Here is a 15,273-nt window from a genome sequence, read left to right on the forward strand (position 1 = left end):
ACTGGAGGAGGCTTCCTGGTGCTGGTGTGATCCCCAAAGACAGGAAGGCTTTCATTCAGAAGGAAGCCAGGATCAGTAACATTTTCAGCATTAATGGGTCAGGATGTGTCCTGTACATCCCCAAGAGCATCCCTTTGGATTGGCTTTCTTGCCTCTGCAAGGAGGTTTCTAAGCCCTGCAACGTGGATGAAAGACCTCGAGCATGAGAAAGAAAGAAAAAGAAGCAAAGCTGTCTAATCTCTTCACTTTTTGCTCATCACCTTCACAAAGAAAAACACCGCAATGCAGCCATGGAGGCTAACACCTCCCTTGCCTCTGGCATAGTTTTGTCACTGAAAAAAAGCTATTGGCAAAAAAATCCTGGAGTCATTTCTGCTCTCATGGACCGAGTTACACCAGTGGGAGATGACAGACTTCACCCATGGCAAGCATTTCTCTTTGAACAGAGTCCAGAGATGCCTGGCATCAAGAAACCAGGAGCTCCCAGCTCCTCCAGCAACACCAAGCCATGCACAACCGTTTTCCTCTTGGACTCAGTCCCAAACCCCGTCAAATTAGCACCAACCTTTGCCTCAGCTGTTTAACAAAGGCATCATGCCAAGCAGAGCAGGCTCATGCCATCCAAGTAAAACAGGCAAATGCCAAAACCACAGATTATCAACCTATTAGAAAAAGTCACCCAGCATTTTTTCCAAGGAGCACAGAAATGCCCAGGGGAGAGCTGGCAGCCCCAAAATCCATGCCAACCTCTCCAACCTGCTGCTGCTGCAAACGCTCCCACACGGTCCTGCAGGATCTTGCCCAGGGAGGGATTTAAACTTGACTCCTTTCACTGCATCAGTTACTTCAGGTCCAGACCCCTGGAGCTCTGGGCCACAGTAACAGCAAATGACAAGGAGATGAATGAAAAAAGCTAATTTAATGCTGACTGCGGTGAGATTACTCAGTGAAACCTGCTGCCAGCTGCCCCACAGCAGAGCTGTGAAGGGACCTCGTGAGATCTCCTAGGCCAACCCCCTGCTTGAGCAGGGTTGGCCAGAGCAGATTTCCCAGGACCATGAGCACAGAGGGCAGATGGGGATCTTGGACCTAGCCTTCCTAACTGCACCAGTGCAGGGATGGCGAACGTCTGAGACTGCTGGTGGGAAGCACAGACCTGGGGGGATTCATCCCGCACTCCTTCATTGGCAGGTGAATGGAGACCCGTCAGGACTCCAGCTCCTGTGGTGGCAGGACCATGCCACCCAGCACATCCTCGTGGGATCCATCTCTGCACTGGTACCTGCTGGTGCTCAAATGCCTGCCTGCAAATGGCAGGTCTAGGCTTTGCTGTGGAGCTAAGAGGCTGTCATCGTGGCTGAAGGATGTCAGCCAGGACCACTTGGACCTGGCAGAGATGAGCTCTTGCTCAGGACAGACCAAGCAGAAGATCCCATTGTGGCTGTTTGGAGAGCCCTAGGTGCCCAGGGGAAAGGCTGCATCATGCAAAACCAGTTTCATCCTAAATACGTTGCAACCATGATATGGGCACAGTCTAAAAATACATCCACATATATAAATGTCAGCTGCAACACTGACTACTCTTCACAGCCTGTGACCTGACACCTCTGGTGCATCAGCATGAAAAACAGTCCCTGAAGGTGGTCCCACCTGGGCAGCTCCTTCCTGCAGCCTTAACCCCTGCTCTCCACCAAGCCAAAATGCCCAATAACCTTGTAGGCTTACCTCTAGGTCTCCAGCTGTGCTTGCAAGGCGCAGAGTGAAGCCTGCAAAGGAGACAGGCTTGCCACATATCAGTTGGGTCACAGCCCCTGCAGGACACTATCCTGCCCTCCCTTATGCTTGGGCAGCAGACCAGACTAGGTGTTTGGTGGAGGTTTGGCAGGAGATGAAACAGAACAAGGACACACGTGTGGACCACAGGTTCTCAAAAACACACACATGGAAAATGGCATCTCCTGTCCCAGGGTGACACTGGGCTGGGTGTGGGCCAGTGGGTCACAGGGAGGTACCCCACTACTTGCCATTTGTTAGGAGCTGTTAGTCATCTCAAACTTTGCCAAATTCCAGAGCATGGTTTCATGCCAGGAGAGGGTTTTCCACTCTTCTCTCTGTTGCAGACCTTACTACCTGGGTGACCTTAATCTAGGAAGAAGGCATGGCAGCACATAACCTAAGTACATCCTCTCCACCTCTCAGAGCATTTTAAGTCCCATTTTCTTGCTGCTCTCATGCTTGACAGAGCCACATCTGCAACCCCCAGCATCTGCTTCTTTTGTTACGTGAACCCTAGGAAATGAACCCCAGTGCAGATCTCCAGCTAGCTGGAGGTTTTCCAAACCACTCAGCACTAAACAAATCCATCCAAGCTTTCATGAGATCTCACTGTTTGCAGCAAGTGGAGCTCCCGTCACAGAGCCCAGAGCATCATAGCAGCCAGCAACACTGCAAACATAGAGACAAGCATTTCTCCTTGAGCACTTACTCTCAAAGAGACAGGGATCAGCAACGTCACTCCAGATTTATCTGGGAGACCATCAGACATAGGTCCAAGTAGCAATCACTGCAAATCAGTTTGCAGACAAAAGCTCAGTGCAGGTCTGGCAGTGAGGTTCAGCCATTTTTTATACAACTGAAAAAACCTTTAAGTGCCTTTATGGCAGTTTTTGATAGCACCAGAGTTGTCATTGCTATCCGCCAGCACTCAAAGTCTCGATCTGATGAGCAAAGCTTGGAAGAGACCAAGCCCTTGAACCTCCACCTTGCCATGTTTTATCCATATAACCTTGGGTAAGATTGAAACTTTCCTAACGCTCAAAGCAGGCTCTGACCCTGGGAGCATGAAGGTGCTCCATCTAGTTCAGGAAAAGAGTGAACACAGGACTGCTCAACTACTGCAGGTCCCCACCTGAAGTATAGCCAACAGCACAGGGCAAGCTGTTCCCCTAGGTGTGCATCAGCCACAAGATGGTGAGAAGTGCATGCTGCAAAGCAAAGGAAGAGGGAAATCTGGACGTCTAGGTCTATTCTTCCTCCTGACTACAGGGAAGCGTCAGACCCAGGGGACATAGCCACCACCATCCTGCTGGTACTTGGCACACATCGCCTGAGGGCCACCGTGGCTTGAGACACACATCTGCCATCTGCCAAACCTGAGACAGTGCTGCCTTCAGCTTCACCAGCAGTGATTTATGCAAGCCCATGCTACTCCTAGGAGAGCAGAGAGACCAATCCTGCCGACTTTCATACTGTAGAAGAGCTTGGCTAAAATGTGCTGAGATTTTAGCAACCAATCTCAAAGTCTAGTCCCACCCAACCCCAGGGGAAGGAGTTGTTCAGGAGCTGACAATCATGGCCCATCCAGATGATTTCCCTGAACACCCGACTCCAAACTTGCATGCCAAATTTCCACTATTTCTTTTTTTTTTTTTTTTTTTTAATTTGCACAGGGAAGACTGTGATACCAGGCAGAAGAGAGCTGTACATCTGCAGCGCTTGCACCAAGGGACAAACAAGTTACAGCAGATGTGTGTATGCCCCAGATGAGCCTATGGATCCACGGAGCTTTGAGAGCTCTCTTCTCAATGCCTGAAGCTTGTCATTTCCAGCAAACTACAAGTTTTTCTGGTTTCTCATTAAAGCACAGACAGAAGAGAGAAAACATTTAAAAGCAATGCAGATTTAAAAGATGATCCAGTGAGTCATTAGGCTGCAATAGAATCTCCTGGTTTCCAAACAGCCCCATGCTCCAGGACCAAGTTCAAATTCCAAAAGCACTTTCTTTCAACTTTCAAATATCAAATCCTTGTGAGCTTCCAGCTGCGATCCTGCTGCCTGCTTATCCAACTGCAGACACCAAGTATATATCATGATAACCGTGATCCTCCCCGGGTGGGAAAGGCAAGAATGCAGAAGCTTCCATGTACCTGCTGCTGACCCATGGCTCTCACGGCTGGCCCTCACCTTGGCCATCCCCCTTGCTGTGCCCACCAACCAGCTCTTCCTCACACCCCGAGGAAGGTGATGGTGAACTAAAAGCAGCATTATGGAGGAGTATCACAGGGATATCCAGGAGGGGACACTGGAGTTTCACATCAGGCAAGCACAAGAAAGCCCAAGCTTTGGGAGCCAGTTCCCCAGAGAGTTTGGCCATCAATTTCTTTTCTGCTTTGAGTTTGTTGATGGGGCTGGGCAAACACTAGCAGGAAAGGGTACCCTGGCCAATGCACACCCTGCTCAGTGCCAGTCCACTAGCCAGGGCAGCCAACCAGACCGACCTCCAGCATGGGCCCCAGATGACCTGGGTCTGATCCCACCCAGATGACATGGAACAAGTCCCTTTCTCTGGTATCCACCATGTAAGCAGGCACTGTTACCAACATCCAAACTCACTATGGGTTGCCTTCCACTCTGTCCCACCCAGGACACTGCCCCACATCCCAATGCCTGACTTCCTAAACCCCATTAAATAGATCTGTTCCCAAGCCAGAGGCACATAGTAGCCATGTATCAGAAATACCAGAGAAGATAGAGAAGGCTGGAAACTCTCACATTTCTCCTTGTGTAAGCAGCCAGAAAAGTTGCAGACAACACAGGAAAGCTGTCCTACAGCTAGAAGGAGCACGTAGCACAAGAAAACAAGGAGCCTCAGGACATCAACCTGAGCCCACTTGCAATTTCCTTTCTGAAAGCAGAGTTTGGACACTGGATATAAATCAAGCTTGCAGAAGGACAGATTTAGAGGCCACAACACAGCCAGCCCAGAGCGTGGTTTTCTGAAGGATAACAGATTCAGTTGCATGATAACAGATTCAGTTGCATGATAACAGATTCAGTTGCATGATAACAGATTCAGTTGCATGATAACAGATTCAGTTGCATGATAACAGATTCAGTTGCATGATAACAGATTCAGTTGCATGGTGCTGCAAAACTCACCTTTGGGTCACCAAGCTTTTAACATGAATCCACCATCAATCCTGTTTGCTTTGTCCCTCAGACAAAGCAACCTTACAAAAGTCACCGTGCAAACATTTACAGCAGGCACAAAAATCTGTGCAAACCCAGATCTAAATCCAACATGCAAAATAAGAGCTGGGCTCATTCCCTCAAAGTGAGGGCCATGCTCAGTCTAAGATGCAAACTGGTGGAAACACCAGGAATTGGTCATTTTTTCCATGAAGAGTAGTCAACCCCCAAAAGAGCACAAGATCAGAAAAAGATCAGAAAAGCTGTAGAGCTTGTCAGAGAACACTAACCATCCTTGCTGAGTTTTCAGTCTATCCACAGAAGTTGATATCATTCCTGTCCTGCTTAGAAGAGGTCTTATAAAACATTTCTAAAACAGATCTTTCTCCACCAGCCGCTGCTTGTTCATGGCATCTGCATGGCAGATGACTTATGTTGACCTGGGCCAGCGTCACAGGTGCCACGTGCATTTTTATGAGCCTGCTGGTTACTGCAGCCCTGTCTGCTGGTGTCAGAGCGGAGGGCTCCAGGAAAACCTGAAGCTCCCAGGAAGTTATCAGCAAAACCTCCATGCTGGACCTATGCAGGTCTCTGAAGCTGTCAGGGAAGGCTGTATGCTGGTTTTCCTGCTTCAGGTGGCCAGGCAGCAAGTCTGACTGCCTCAAGAGACCAAAAAGGGATAAAACAGCAGCTCTAACCAAGGGCTGCAGTTGGATAAGCTCAGCCTGCACGCAAACTGACATGGCCAAAACAAGCTTCTGGACACCAGCACAAAGCTTGGCCAGCAAAAATGCAAGTGAAGTTTCCCTGATAACTCAAGCAGGTGTTGCATGCTCTTCAGGACGGGGCCTCTGGAGAGGAAGGCGTGTGGATCCTTCCACCACCCCCAAGAAGAAACCAGCAGAAGACCTGTCACCTCTACAGGGTCTTACTGAGTTAGTTTCCAAACCAGCAAAAGCCACAGCAGGAGGAAATACCTGCCAATGCAGATATGGCAGGGAGGACCAGAGGATTGTTCAGAAGAAGCATCGACCATCTCGTCTCTTACCAGTCTTTCTCCAAACATTTGAAATGAAAATTAAAAAAGCCAAGAAACCCACTACCAGCAACAAAAAGCCAAACTCAGTTTGGTTCGTCTCTACTCCCAGAAGCACCACCATGCATCATGCCAGATGGGAAACTTAAAGCAGGGAGGGAGAGCAGAAGGACACCAAATGGTGGGCAGCAGCTAATTCCTTCTGCCTTTCACAACAATTGGTCTATCTCCTGCCCCAAAGACTTGAATATCTGCTCCAAAGACATGAAACCAAGAGGAGGCAGAGCCTCGGGTGGGCTTTTTGGCACATGCTGTGTTTCTTGCACGAACCATCTCTAGCAGTACATGGGATTTTTACTTTTAACCTGTGACACAGCCCAGGCAGGCATATGTCCAGGGTCACCCACTGGCATCCACCTCCCTCCCAGACTGGTTATAACCATGTACTTTGGTTCCACATAGACTCTATTAACCCTTTGCCTAGGAGAAAGGGCAAGTGCCCAGACTTGACAGAAATGCTTGAAAAGAGGAACTCTTTATCAATATGGCACCAATTAAAGCTGCCTGGAGACAAGGCAATGGGCTTGGGCTGCTGATGGAGACAGGCTGAGGCAGCAGAGGATGGGGATGCTCACCAGGCAATACCACACTCTCCTGCCGCAAGAGAGGAGCCTGCACAAAGCAGAAAGCAGACGACAGCAAAACTGAATGGGAAAGCACAGCACAAGGGCTTACACCATCTCCCCCTGAAACGCCTGACATGATATACTATGAGCAAGTTGCCGTGACTTGCAGATGACACTGGTCTTCATCAGGCAGGGCTCAAACCAAGGTCGACCTTGATGAATCGGTGGGATGATCTGAAGTCAAACAAGATGAACTTCAGGGCAGACACGGGCAAAGCGAGGATGGGATGGAAATCAAAGGCACAGTGGCCAAATGGGAGTAATTGGCCTGGCAGAATGGGTCTCCAAGGAGGGGACAAGGCTGCCACCAAACATGAATGCATGCAGTGATGATTGCTTTTCCAAAGCAGCTCTCACGCTGGGAAGCACATGGTGAGCCCATCCAGTGGGAACCGCTGCTGCTCAGAGGTAGGGGTCCCAGCTGGAGACCTTGGCACAGGGGTGTCCTCCTGGGGACCGGCATCCCCAGCTGCAGAGAGCCCCGGGAGAGCCCCTGAGGGACAGGTTACAAACCTGACATGGTGCAAAAGCTAAGGGAGCCAAGTTTGGTCAGTCTGGAGGGGAAAAGATGTGATAAAGAGCCTTTAAGTATAAAAAGGTGCTGATGGCTTCCTGCCCTCCACATGCCCTGCCTTTACCAGGGTCCATCACCCATTCCTTTGAACCCAAGGCACTGGAGATGAAATGTGTCCCTGTCCATACAATCTGACTGCCCTCCATGTCATGCCATGCACACACACCACTCCATGCCTCCCCCAGCTGCAAGAGTCACCCCAGCCCTCCAGCACTGCTCCACAGCATTTAAGCAACTGCTTTTGTAAGCAGGTTATGAAAGCAATCCCTGGCAGCCTTTCAGGCTTTATTTGCCTTGCAGCCTGCAGTTTGTGTCCTGCTGGCAGGCAGGGGAGCCTGGTGACTCATGGATGTGCGGTGACTACCCCCGCATCCAGGGTCTGCACCCCCTTTTTCCCTCTTAGCCCAGACACATGCTGGGTGCTGCAGAGTCCAGCTGTATCAGTAAGGAGGGCTGATTGCTGCCTTTTTTTGATGCAGTGCAGGTTAATGCTATGCCAGCACTGCCTTGGGCAGAAGGACCTGCTGCATCCCCAAAACATCACATCTTGCCATCACTGCATTAGGCTGCCTTACTTCCCAGCTACCCATCCTGCATCTCATAGATGGGCAGGGAGTGAATTCCATTTCCCAGGTTTTCCTGCCAAAAAGCAGAAAATAGAGGAAGAGACACTCAGCAAGGCTCACTCTCAGTCCAACCATGCCTTTGAGGAGCCCAGCACCATCCAAAGCATATCCAATGCTGTGCATGCAGCAATCACCCCTCTTGTGCAAAGGCAGCCACCACAAGACATTTTCCCTCCACAGCAAGGTGCCTCTTTGCACCTCCACCATGTCCTTTGGAGTCCTGCTCCCAGGAAGGATCTCCTGGGTCACAGCCTTTCTGACCCAGCAACAGTCAGCCAGTACTGGCACAGGCTCAGCACAGCCTTCAGCAGCTGGCAACTCCAAAGATGTGCCAGAGGCGCTCAGGGAACGGCTAACACCACAAGAGAGGTCAGGCCAGCACCTGGGGCCAAACAATCAGCATCTCCAGGGGCAGGACAAGTGTCCACCACACTCACAGCTACACTGGATGGTCTGCCAGTGACCCTCGAGTCCTTTGCAGAGGCAACACACTGTTGTGATGCTCCAACAGTGGCCCAGGGATGGGAGTTAGAGGAGCAGGAGGGAGCTGCTCTGGTTCCCACCTGAGAAACCAGCTCTGCCGGAGAGATCTCACCATTGCAGCCCCACATGTGAGCTACAGCTTCAGGAGTAGGAGCCGAACCATGCACAACTCCTGGGCCTGGAAGAGGCTCCTCAGCAGGGTATGGCACGAGCACATCAGCACAAAACTTCCCTGGGCTATGGCTGGGGAGAGAGGGTGGCCAGCAGGTCTGTGCACCCAGGGTAGCTCGGCTGGCCTCCTCTTTGCAGTACTTTTCTTGCTCATAAAGGCAGCACCACATCAGGTGATGTGTAATGTGCACAAGGGATCCCAGCTTCTCTCAAACCCAAGGTCTGCAGAAAAACCCTGGAGCCCCAGCACAAGTGTTTTCACCAGCAGTAACTATCTCAGATACATCAACTGAAAATCCAGAGGGCAATTGCTGCTGTGATCTGTGAGCAGGAAGAAGGACCTACAAGCTCTTGGGGGAAAAACACACCCCAAAAGCCCCTGGCGCCAAGAAAAGAAGCAAAATAGCAGCAATGTCGAGCCACAATCGCTCTCCTGCTGCGGTTTCTGCCCTGTACCAGGGTTTCCACAGCAGCAGGGCTGCAGAGAGGCAAACGCAAGGAGATCGGTTTTCCAGGCATATCGGCTCAACCCTTCATCCCGCAAAAATGAACTGGGGTCTCCGGGTATGAGACATCACCCTCAATCTTACAGAAATGCTCATTAGAGAAGTATAATAGACTCACCACAGCCGAGCCCAGCAGGCCAGGGTGGCAAGTGCAGCAGTCTGAGACAAACCCCCAAGGAAGAAAGGGGAGAAAAATGAGCTGATGGGATGCCAAACCGACCAAGGGCCTTAGGAGCAGCCTTGTTGAACCAGCCAGCCTCAACAAGCCCTGTGCAACACCTCCTACTGCCGTGCCACTCCGCCTGCCCAGCAGAGACAGCAGCCCACAGATCCTGGGGATTTTCAATTTAATTTAATTATAAACCACAGTTCCAGTTAGATGAGGGAAATGTTGCTGTTAGCAAGACACACTGTTTTACCTATTGCTCCCTTCTTCACCGCAGGCCGGTAGGAGTGGGACACAGGAGGGGTTTTGGACATAAAGGAGGGGTGGTACTGCTGCTAATGAGAAGTAGATGGAGAAACTTTGCAGGAGGTCTCGTCTGCTGGGCAGGCACCCAAGCTGCTCCCCTCCACCCACAGTGTCATTTCTCTGCCAGACAACCCCTCCAAAAGGGATGGGGCCAGGGTCCTCTGCTCCCAACACCCCCCCAGCCTCTCCCAAATCAATTGCCTGCCTGTTCTCCACCCTTGCACCTCAGTTTCCAAGACCAAACTAGGTGGTCTCACTTTCCCAAGGATGTTGCTTTTGTGAGACACCAAGCCCCCGTAACTGACTGAAGAGGATTAGATTTGGGTGTGCAGCATCCAAAAATGAAGGTGATTCCTTCCACAGGGGACATGGATAAAATGTGTGTCATGGCAGCAAAAGAAGACCTGAGGGGTAGATGTTCCATGAGCATAGCAACTCCCAGCAACCATTGCCAACTGCTCCACATTTCTGGAGACACAGCTCTTTCCTCCCCAGTTTTCCAGGGCATTTTCAGGCCAATATCTCAACTAAAGGTGCAACAGTGATGTATTAACATACAAGGTTCTGATACCACAGCTCATCATTGTCCTGCCTTCAGGAGACACAACTTTCCATCCCAAAGCAAACATGGCTTGGGGTGGGATATGAGCTGTGCAGTGGGAATTGACACCAGGGGCTTTTTCACCCCTCGCAACATGGATACTCACCCATCAAGTAGCTCTTCACCTTCAGGTATCCAACAGCCAGTCGGAGGATGGAGAGTTTATCAAGCCTGGTGCGCACATCTTCAGGGAAGGGCAGCAAGCCAGTCAGCTTGTTCAGCTCCTGGTTGAGCCGGTCTCGATGCCGCTTGGATGGGTTGGACTTCACACCCTCAGGGGGTGGTGGTTTGGGGCTGGAAGAGGCAAAGGAGAGTTTAATCAAACTGGGCCTGTCTGACAGGCTCTTTCCAAACCCAGTGTTGACTTTAGTGCAGCCACAACAACAGTAGAACATCAGGTGGCCAAGGTAAGGCCACACAGCAGCGAGAGCAAGCTCCAGCAAGCCCACAAGGCAATGGCTGGAGGAGACATGGCCATCCCTACCAGCCACCTTGTGCAGCCCCAGGCATGATGTTCTCCAGCTGGAGTGTGGGGTGATCCTCAGATGGGCACCTTAATGTGCAGCCTGGCTGAGACAGCTCAGCTGGATACCACAGCCTTGCTCCCACCACTGAGCCCTGGCAGGGAAAAGGACACTGAGGGCAGAGATCTACAAGCCATCAGAGCATCTCTTGGAGGTCTGGTTAGACTTTTCCACCCACACTCTGCTCTGTCCACCCTTTCTCCTCTTCCTCATCCCATACCTTTCTCTCACAGCAGGTCTCTCCCTGGCCACACGCCACATGCTCACACCAGGTCCTCACCACAGAAAGCTCTACCTTGAGTTTCTCAGAAGATTGCCAGGCCTTGGCAATAAGCATGCTAACAAATAGCAAGAATGAAAAGCAGGAAGGTCCAAAAAGATTTTTTTATTTAACTTTATTTCAATTAGCTTCTTTTAAGTTTCCTCTGACTGCTCAGAGCCTGAATCCATTGCTTTAATTATGAATATTACAAAAAGGAGCACATGTGAAAGTTAATGACAGGATTTGGACAAAGAGATACTACATAGAGTGGCTTAGAGCACAGCACTTAGAAAACAGCCTCTTTTTTTAAAAAAAAAAGATTTAAAAAAAAAATTGTTCTGTTCCAATATTCTGATTTCTGATCCTTTCAGATGGGCATTTCCAACCTAAAACAACATCTGATGCCAAACTTAGGCTCTGGGACCATCTGGGACTCCATCTGCAGAAGGAGTAGGGTCCATGAGAGCAGCTCTTCTCTGTCTTCAGCTGACATGGGGACCCATCTCTATCAGCTGCAGTTATTTCACATACTACAGCTGAAATCCCAGCCACAGCAGTAAGAGGTTAGTTAATAACTTTAATGAGTCTTGGATGTCACCTTGTCTCCTTTGGTTTTTAATGCTGGTTTGAATTTTCAAGCTTGAAGAAAAACCCTTCAGACCCCTGCCTCTATATTTGGTTCCACTGCATCCCCTAACATGCAGCTTTTATTGTTTTGATGTAATTTGTCTAACCACAAACTCCTTCTCTGCAGGCATCCTTGCTTCATAAAGTAGCTTTGGATAACAGGATCTGCCAGTATTTAGCAGCAATTTAAACTCTCCCCTCTACTACCACTCTTAAATCTCATCTGGCAGGACTGCTCACATGTGTGACAAGAGAGGAAATGAGCATTAAATGAAATGCAGTGAGGTGCCTGTTGAATTTTCATTGCAGAGAGCTACCAAGGGATCTTCTAAGCATGAATGGAAAATTGTAGCATTTCTCCAGAAAAGCTCAATCATGCTCTTTTGTAACATAAGCATCAGGAGGGATATACCCTGCTTCTCAGAGAGGCTGGGTACAACTCATCACCAAACTTGTCCATACAAGCTGGGCAAAACACACTGGCACCAGTGCTTTTATGTACTCCATTAGCCAGTGGCTTAAACACTTTTGAAGTCACGGTCACTCATCAGGAAGGAAAAAATGAAACAGTTTTCCTTTGACTCTGATTAATTAATAAAAAAAAAAAAGAGAGGTAAGGAAAATTATTCTGAGTTTCCTCAGATACCCTTTAAAGAAAAGTCCTCTGCCCACTCACTATCCAAATCTAGCCCACAAACAGCCAGAAAGAAGAGAAAATGAGACTGGAGATGAGCAAGGAGTGCTGCTCTGTATGGGAGTGGGTAAAACGCAGAGGTGTAATGGGGTCTTTTGGATAGTCTGGCCAAGCACTGGAAATGCTCTGCCTGAGACACATGTGGTGACAGCAGCGAAGCTAAAGGAGGCTAAGGAGGACACCTCAACATCTCTGTTCGTGCATGTCCCCAGCTGCAGCACGCAGGATGTTTCACAGCTAGCCTCGAGAGGAGAGATGACAAAGAGGCAAAGGGCTCTGGTGATGCCAAGTGGCTCTTTTTGCAGCCTATTTCTGTGGGCAAATGCTGCACCCAAGAACTCCCAGGGCCAGAGGCTTCACGGTTCTCCATCCTTATGGATGCCACAGGGAAACAGCTTCCAGGTGCTCATTGCCAACAGCTCTGCTCTCTCCCAGGCAGTTATGAAGCTCCCAAGAGCTCTATGCAAGCCAGCAGGCGGGGCCAGGAGAACCACCAGCTCCCCATCACATGAACTTACCAAGGGAAAGGCATTGACTTGAGCACAACCGCATTAGTAGCCACCAGAGAATCCACACAAGCAAGCACTGCAGGAAACAACGTTTCCCGCCGCTCATGGAAACAGTGACGTTTGGTCTAGATGTTTAAAATCTGTTTAAATTCCCTGCCCTTAGGCCTGTCTCCATCCACACTGCAGGGCTAAGCACTGGCAGTCTTTCCTGGCCCTGGGCACCGTGCAAGGCTGTCCCAGGGAGCGCTGCTACCCAAGCACAACCTGGACTTCAACAAAGCAGGTCAACACCTATGCAACAAGCAAGGAAAAGGCACTTTAAAGAGGTCTGAGCCCCCGTTCTGTTTGCAGGAGTTCTAATGTGGCACAGTCTTATGAAATGGATAAGGTGCAAAGCTCAGCATGGCCGTGCCACAAAGTTCACGATGAAGTTGCTGAGAAAAGCGGCTGACCCCCGTGTAGACGGGCTGGAGCAGAGCGGCAGGGAAAGCTCTGCTCCCAGGAGGGCAAAGGCTGTGCCACTACTGCAGTGTTGTTTTTCCCCAGTTGCCCTTTGAACCGGGAACCCAGCAGGAAGTTCATCACTTTTGCAAGCTGGCAAGTACCAAGTGATATTAACAACAGCTGAGGTTGCCTGAGCTGATATATTGTCTCCTAATTTTTATTAATTTTTTTAATAAGTAAAAAGCCCTGAGCAAGCTGCAAAGGGACCAGAGAACTCCCTAACCCCATCCTTCCCTCCCCACCCGGCTGGCTGCACATCCCGCTGCCCCCAGCCCTGCTCTGCCTGACCTTTCCCAGCAGGACCCTGCCGCAAGATCTGCCCAGTCACAGAGGAAAAGAATCTTTTCCAATTCCCAAGGCTGGCCCTGCAGTACCAGGGATCAAGGTCCCTTCTGCTCCAAAGGGACACCTTCTCCCACACCCTGAGCCACACGAATCCAGCCCAAACCCTCAGTCTGGCCACACCAGCCCCACCACGGGGCTGGAATCACCACTCCGAGGTGAGCAGGAGAAGGGTTGGAGGCAGAGCAGCTACCCATCGCATTTTCACACTTCTTTAAGACTCCCTAATAAACACCCAAGAGAGGCTCCAGCTCACCTTCTCACCACAGGTTTATAATATTGATGCTCCCTCCTTCATCCCACGCTTGGGCTCAGCTTAACATCTCACCATACATTTGTAACATTGATGCTCCCTCCTTCATGCCAGACTTGGGTTCAGGTCATCTGTCTCCCCCCTCCACTGCCTCCCAGAAATACATATATACACCTTTATTTCCTATACCCCTGGTAACCCGAGGTAAACAGGCTGATGTGACTTCAGAGCTGGTATGGGGGGAGGCACGGGAGTCCCAAAGCCAGGAAACTCCAGCGACACGTCAGGGGAGCATTATGCAACAGCTATTGAGCAGCATGCTAATTAATTATTAAGGAATAGGGATCTTTTGGTAAATAGTAATTGCTGTACGTTCGATTTACACAGGCACTGAAACGTGAGCCAGCTTGCAACTCAAACCAGAGGACAGCTGAGCATCTCAAACTCTCCAACGAGCTTCCTCACAGGAACACTGGGGATGCAGCACAATCATCGTCGGGATTTTTATTTTTTCACCAGCGTGCCAGAGCCTACAAAGCATTAGCTCCAATTAACCCTAATTAAAACAGAGTAGCCCAAGCATGCTGTCTCCCTATCTCTTTTGCTGCTTCAATGCTCACATCAGAGCAGCCTAACGCAGTTCCCCAGGACCAGTCTGACCCTCGCAGACCCGTTTTCTACCGCCCCGCCCGGTCCCCCCCCACCTGCCCCAGCTTCCTCCCCCTTCCCAGCGGCTGCCAACCTGCCGCCCCCCGGCTCTTACCGGGGGAAGCACCCTTCCTCCCTCCCCCCCCCCCGGGTGCACGCCCGACCCCCACCCCGCTGCACCCACCTCTTCGGCACCGGCTTCTTCCTCTTCCTCCCGGCGTACATCCCGCCGGCAGCGCCGAGCACCGGCAGCGCCGAGCACCGGGCGCGGGGCTGGGGGGGCGGCTGCGCCCGGAGGCGGGGTTTAAGGGGGATGGCGGCGGGGCGGCCCCGGTCCCTTCCCCGCCCTGGACCCCGCCCCCCCCCGGGGACCTCGGACCGGCCCCCGGCGATGCACCGGCCCCGCGAGGTCCCCGGTCCCTGGGTCGCCGTGCCCGGGAGCCACCGGGAGCCACCGTGGGCAGGGAGCGCCGCGCCCGGAGGGTCACCGTCCCCAGGGAGCCACCAAATCCTGGGAAACACCGTGCCCGTGGGCCACCGTCCCCAGGGAGCCGCTAAATCCTAGGAAACACCGGCCTCCGGGGAGCCACCATGCCCATGGGCAACCCTGGCCAGGGAGCTGCTGTGCCCATGGGCCACCGTTCCCAGAGGGTCACTGTGCCTGGGGAGCCACTGCACCCCAAAAGTCACCATGCTCGCAGCTCACCGTGCCTATGGGCCACTGTGACCGTTAGCCACTGTGCACAAGGGGCCACCAAATCCTGGGAGCCACCGTGCCTATGGGCCA

The 15,273-nt window shown here is 51.2% G+C and overlaps 1 protein-coding gene across 2 annotated transcripts in view; it reads right to left on the reverse strand.

The window, feature by feature from the left end:
* The window catches only part of LOC115343209 (aryl hydrocarbon receptor-like), a 31,291-nt gene extending 16,531 nt beyond the window's left edge, over window positions 1-14,760 (reverse strand). For both annotated transcript variants that reach the window (XM_030018884.1, XM_030018886.2), the window contains exons 1-2: window positions 14,671-14,760; window positions 10,230-10,417 (exon numbers count right to left, since the gene is read on the reverse strand). In XM_030018884.1, coding sequence (XP_029874744.1) covers window positions 10,230-10,417; window positions 14,671-14,711 — 229 coding nt within the window. In that variant the 5' untranslated portion in view covers window positions 14,712-14,760. The remainder of the gene's footprint in view (window positions 1-10,229; window positions 10,418-14,670) is intronic.
* Window positions 14,761-15,273: the final 513 nt, after the last annotated feature.

The sequence above is a fragment of the Aquila chrysaetos genome, chromosome 6, assembly GCF_900496995.4.
Source record: "Aquila chrysaetos chrysaetos chromosome 6, bAquChr1.4, whole genome shotgun sequence".
Classification (NCBI taxonomy): domain Eukaryota; kingdom Metazoa; phylum Chordata; class Aves; order Accipitriformes; family Accipitridae; genus Aquila; species Aquila chrysaetos.